This window comes from Echinops telfairi, unplaced genomic scaffold (genome assembly GCF_000313985.2).
Source record: "Echinops telfairi isolate 266 unplaced genomic scaffold, ASM31398v2 ScPeMD7_7458;HRSCAF=8496, whole genome shotgun sequence".
In the NCBI taxonomy this organism is placed as follows: Eukaryota; Metazoa; Chordata; class Mammalia; order Afrosoricida; family Tenrecidae; genus Echinops; species Echinops telfairi.
In genome coordinates this window covers 171,534-177,553 of record NW_022111358.1, presented here as the reverse complement: position 1 = coordinate 177,553, position 6,020 = coordinate 171,534, and the positions used below count along the sequence as shown (strand labels likewise).

The 6,020-nt window shown below is 42.3% G+C and overlaps 2 protein-coding genes across 2 annotated transcripts; one reads left to right on the top strand and one right to left on the bottom strand.

Annotated features, from left to right (window-relative positions):
• The first annotated feature begins 288 nt into the window (after positions 1-288).
• Positions 289-1,233, top strand: LOC101639229 (olfactory receptor 1D2). Its single transcript, XM_004707290.1, has one exon. The coding sequence runs from the start codon at positions 289-291 to the stop codon at positions 1,231-1,233; it is 945 nt and encodes a 314-aa protein (XP_004707347.1).
• Positions 1,234-5,004: 3,771 nt separating this feature from the next.
• Positions 5,005-5,939, bottom strand: LOC101663626 (olfactory receptor 3A2-like). Its single transcript, XM_030888183.1, is given in 2 exon segments — positions 5,005-5,151; positions 5,154-5,939. Coding segments are annotated over 2 exon segments (921 nt in total). The 5' UTR covers positions 5,928-5,939.
• Between the last annotated feature and the right edge of the window lie 81 nt (positions 5,940-6,020).

Genomic DNA, 6,020 nt, shown 5'->3' with positions numbered 1-6,020 from the left:
ATGTCCACCTGCCACCCTACTACCAAACCTATAATTATTTGCACCTAGGTCCGTCCCCCCTTAATCTTGAATATATTTACATATGTACATGTCTGTATTTAGGCTTCCATTTTATATTTTTCTGCTAATAGTTTTGTTCCTTGCATGAAAAAGTTATAATGTCTAGTTCAAGATATTGTTAACATGAAGGAGACTTGATTTTGCTTATACGAATGCCCTTAGTCAATTGAGGATAATCCATGAAGGACTTGGTAAACATTCCTTGGTGTTGTTGCAGATCCTGGGTAAATGGATGGAGACAACCAGACTGAGACCTCTGAGTTCCTGCTCGTTGGACTCTCAGAGGATCCTGAGCAGCAGCGAATCCTGTTTTGGATGTTCCTGTCCATGTACCTGGTCACCGTAGTGGGAAATGTGCTCATCATCCTGGCCATTGGCTCTGACTCCCACCTGCACACCCCCATGTACTTTTTCTTGGCCAACCTCTCCTTCACTGACCTCTTCTTCGTCACCAATACAATCCCTAAGATGCTGGTGAATCTTCAGTCCCAGGACAAAGCCATCTCCTATGCAGGGTGCCTGACCCAGCTCTACTTCCTGGTCTCCTTGGTGGCTCTAGACAACTTCATTCTGGCTGCAATGGCCTATGATCGCTATGTTGCCATCTGCCGCCCCCTCCACTACACCACAGCCATGAATCCTAGCCTCTGTGTTTTGCTCCTGGCCTTGTGTTGGGTCTTCTCTGTCATCTATGGCCTTGTTCACACCCTCCTCATGACCAGGGTGACCTTCTGTGGGTCCCAAAAGATCCACTACATCTTCTGTGAAATGTATGTCCTGCTGAGGCTCGCATGTTCCAACACCCAGATCAATCACGTAATGCTGATTGCCACTGGCTGCTTTGTCTTCCTCACCCCTTTTGGGTTCATGATTGTGTCCTATGTAAGGATTGTCAGAGCCATCCTCCGAATACCTTCAGTCACTGGGAAGTATAAAGCCTTCTCTACCTGTGCTTCCCATCTGGCTGTGGTCTCCCTCTTCTATGGGACCCTTGGAATGGTTTATCTGCAGCCCCTCCACACCTATTCCATGAAGGACTCAGTGGCCACAGTGATGTATGCTGTGGTGACACCCATGATGAACCCTTTCATCTACAGCCTGAGGAACAAGGACATGCATGGGGCTCTCAGAAAACTCTTCCTTGGGAAAGCTTTTCAAATACTAACAGGGTAATTTTAAAAGACTGGATTTAAATACAGGCTGGGACTTCCTCTACCACATGTGGAGTACACAGGAGTAATTAGAAGTCAATCCAATTCAGAGTGAGTGCATAGATCTTGAAGGAAAGGGATATATGTGCAACTCAATATCCCTCATATCTCATCTTCCCTAGCAATAAATAATAGTATGAAATACTATTTCCAGACCTTAAAGATCAAATCTTTGAACTTTCCTGGTTGTAGGGCCACCTTATCAAATTTACCTAGTAGTTACAGCAATGAATATTGATGATGGTTATACAACATGATTTGTGTAATTGCTTTCACTGAAATGTACAAGTGAAAAATGTCGACATACCTAATGTTGTACTACCTGTGTTTTTTATGACATTAAAAAAGAGAAGAAAGAAGACCAACCATTGTATTCTGCAAAAAGGTTCTTGGATAAAGCAAAAGTTTTGCAGTCTACTGCTAACCAAGAGGTGGTTCGAATCTACCCAAATTCACTGTGGAAGTTATACCTGGTGGTATGCTTCTGAAAGAGTCCCATCCTATAAAATATTATGTAAGGTGAAAAACTAAGTTATGTGTTAGCAGTATCGCATTCATGGTATGAATTATGAGAATTGAAGAGTTGTATGAATAAGGGGTGGGTTATTTTAAAACCTCTTTGAAAGCATTGAAGAAAGAGAATGATGGGTTTGGGAAATTTTTTGCAATGATATATAAGACAATGGACTAATCCCAAGACTTTATATAAAATTTCAACACCTTAACAGCAAAAAGACAAACAATCCAATTAAAAATAAGCAGATGACATGAATAATTACTTCACTAAAAAGACAGTTGAGTAGCCATCAAGCACATGAAGAAATGCTTGTGACCATTAGTTTTTAAAGAGATGCAAAGAAACACAGCAAGTAGATATCACAACGCCCTGACATACATTGAACAAAATTTTTATAAGAGGACACAAGTAAGAGTGGCTAGAGTGTAGAGAGACTGGAACCCTCATCCACAGCTGGTAGGACTGTAAAATGGTGCAATCATATGGAAAATAGCCTAGGATATATCTAGTTCCTTAAAAATTAGACATATAAATATATAATCCAACAATCCCCTATGAGGAGACATAATAGTTGTGGTGGGAACAGATATATGCACACTGATGTTCACTGCACAAGAAATGGGAATAACAGATGAGGCATACACACACTATGGAATACTATACAATATTAAAGAATAATGACAAATCGGTCAAATGCTTCAAAATGCAGATGGACCTGTAGGGCATTATGCTCAGTGAAAGTAGTCAATTCCAAAGGAACAAGTATTGTATGAGACTCTTCTGTGAAAAATCAGGAAAATGTGTATACACAGAAACAACCATTTTTGGAAGATTCTTAGGGGCTGATGAAAAACCGCTAACTAGAAGACATACATATTAACTTGGGTGAAGGGAGAGGCAATCTACAACAAAGGGGAGGTCAGGCAAAATGATCAAGGCAAAGAAAGACAGTAAGCAGAGCCCAAGAGCACACCCCATCCTGTGTTAACAGTAATAACAAGTTGATCCATGGAGAGACACTCAAGCTGAACAAGGATAGGAAGGCTAGTGGGAGTACACCCACCAATCCACATAGATTTAACTGAGGCTATCTCTACATACTACATTCATATGTGCTGTGAACATCTATGAATACAGTAGAGCACACAGGGGGCACAGTTATGAAAAATTCTTAGCCATAGTCAAACACCTTGAGGACTAAGACACTGGGCCTCTGGACCCAGGATCATATTCTCTGGGGACTCCAACATCAACTGGCATGACATCATTCACAAAGACAATGCTTTCTATCCTACTTTGTGAGGAGCAAGTGGGATCTTGAAATTTTGTGAGTGTCCATCTGGTCTCTTCCCAACCAGATCAAGAAAAGTGAGGAAGATAAAAAACATAAGGAAACAATGAGTCCAAAGGACTAATGGATCATGTGACCCCCATCCTTTATGACCTGGATGGTGCCTGGCTACTGCTGCCTACCTCTCTGAAAGGGAGCGCAGGACAAATGTGGAGGAAAATTTCAAGTTAAAATAATATATTTTTAAAAAGGCCAGGCTTACAGGTGTGTTAGACACTGGTGGAACCCCTGAGGCGATGACCCTTAGAAACCCAGCAAACCAGGAATAGAACTTACCTGCAGGCTCAACTTTCAGCAAAACATAGACAGAACTTTAAGATGAACAATAACACCAGAGAGATACACACAACTTAGAGCAATCAACTCTAGGAGATCAAAAGAAGAGCACTTGCCCAGATATGTGATTAGAAATAATGGACAGGGAGGAAGTGGGAAGACTGCCTTGACATTGGGGGGATTGCAGTTGCTGTCACAAAACAACATGCGTATGAATTGTTGAGTGGACAATGAAGTTGCACTGTAAACTTTCCCAAATCCCACACACTCACACACAAATTTCCATTCCGATTCCACAGATACAGTACAGGGGCCAAAGTATTGTAAATACATTCTAGGGTCGTTTGAAGAGAACACATATGTCAAGAATATATGAACTGATGGCTGGGTAGACATCATGAAGAAATGCTAGATTGGTGCATACTTACTGTTATAGGAATTTTAGAGAGTCATCAATTCCAGGGAGTAAACTTAAGAATATTTGCTTTTTCACCTTGGAAGTTGGGAACACAAAGTCATTAAAAATTCTGAGGTCATGGATACAAAGAAAGTGACATATCAAACAAGAGAGACAAATCTGGAAGCAAATAGACATGGGCCATTATTTTTTGATATCAAGATATGACATGCAAAACTAATGTAGGGTTTATTTAGTGTGTGTTAATATTTCCCTAAAGGACCCCAAGGGGTACAATGTGTTAAGCATTGGGCTGCCAGTTCTAAGATTTGGAGTTCAAAGCCACCAGCATCTCATGACATAAGGTGAAGTAGTCTCCTGTAAAGATGTACAATCTTGGAAACTAGACTGAGCAACTATTTTCTGTCCTACAGGGTCAATGGCAGTAAGTAGAGTGGTTTCTAACCCTCTATAGACAATATTTCAACAAAATATCTTGTGATATTCTTGGATCGTAGTGAAGAGAAGGAGTCACAGTCCTCTGGCTAAAAAGCAGAGAGTGAAATAAAATAAACCTTGCCACTGTAACTTGGTCTGGAGGGAATATCATGCCTCACCAGGAGGAAACTTTGCAGTGATATTCTTAGAGCTTAGTCTGTGACTGAGCAAATGGTCCTTCCTTATAGGACATTCCTGACCAGGCCTTCACCTCTAGCCAAATTCCAAGTCTTCACCTCTAACCAGAAAATGAGCACAGGAGAAACAAGATAGATAGGAGACCAAAGGACTGGCTTAGCAGAAGCCATACCCCCATCTTACTTGATTTCTCTCTTATCACCATGTGCCATGCCATACTTGATGCTGCTTATTGTAGTTATATTGTTTTCCCTTACTAGGATGTGAGCTGTGTGAATGCTGAGATTTCTGTGTGTTTTGCTCACATCTCTATAACCAGTGTTCTTAAAGCATGCCTGGGTCACAGGAGTACTTTAATAAATATTTGTTGAAAGAGTCAGTGAATGAACTAGGTAGAGTTTCCTCGAAGAACAACGACTTAACACAGCTTTCATTAACCCGAAGATAAGAAAAACAAATCTATGAAAATATTTTCTTGGTATTCCAGTCCAAAAAAGAGGCAATAAAGGAAGGCCTCTATCACTCCTCAGGTCAGGGGTCGCTTTCTCACAAGTACTCACCACAGAGCACCCTGAACATCAGGGTTTCTGAGGCTGTAGATGAGTGGGTTCAGCATGGGGTTGATGAGAGTGTTGATAACCCCAACCCCTTTATCCTTGTCTGAAGCTTCCACTGAACTCAGACGCATGTAGTTGAACAACATGTAGCTGTTCCATAGAAGAGACAAATGACAGTGAGGTGGGAGCCACAGGGGGAGAAAGCCTTTTTCCTTTCTTTTACTGAACGAATTCGAAGAACTGCAGCTGCCACGTGGATGTAGGAGATGATTATGAGAACAGAAAAAGTACCTGCCATTATGAAACCAGCAACAAAGAGCACCAGCTCATTGGCTTGGGTGCTGGAGCAGGAGAGGGGGAAGAGCTGTGGGAGGTCACAGTAGAAGTGATTGACTTCATTGGGACCACAGAAGTTGAGAGTAGATAGGGAAATCGTGTGTATCAGAGCATTGGTCAAGGCACAGGTCCCAGATACGGCCACCAATGTCCTCTGGATTCCCTTGCTCATGCGGGTGCTATAGGTGAGGGGTTGACAGATAGCCAGGAAGCGGTCATAGGCCATGGCTGTCAACACATAGCAGTCCATCCCAGCCAGAAGATGGAAGAAGAAGAGCTGTGTGAGGCAGGATTCACAGGGAATTGTACGCCTGTGGGACAGGAGACGACCCAACATTGGAGGAACAGTGACAGTGATGCACCCAACATCCAGCACCGACAGGTTCCCCAGGAAGAAGTACATGGGGGTGTGGAGTTTGGGCTCCATCAAGATGGCTGCCAGGATGCTGAGGTTGCCCCCCACGGTGATCAAGTAGGCAAAGAAGAAGAGAACAAAGACCAATGGCTGCAGGATTTCTGATTGCACAAAGCCCAGCAGGATGAACTCAGTCAGAGTTGTTCTGTTGGTCCCAGCGCCTGACTCCATGTGCCCCTGCAAGGAGATGTCTAAGTGGATATCAATCCACTGAACTTATTCAGCACAAATAACCAATCAATCAATCAATTAGTTAATTAATTT

Bases quoted from the DNA above. Each gene is read 5' to 3' on its own strand.
- LOC101639229 (XM_004707290.1), top strand. From the start codon at position 289: ATGGATGGAGACAACCAGACTGAGACCTCTGAGTTCCTGCTCGTTGGA.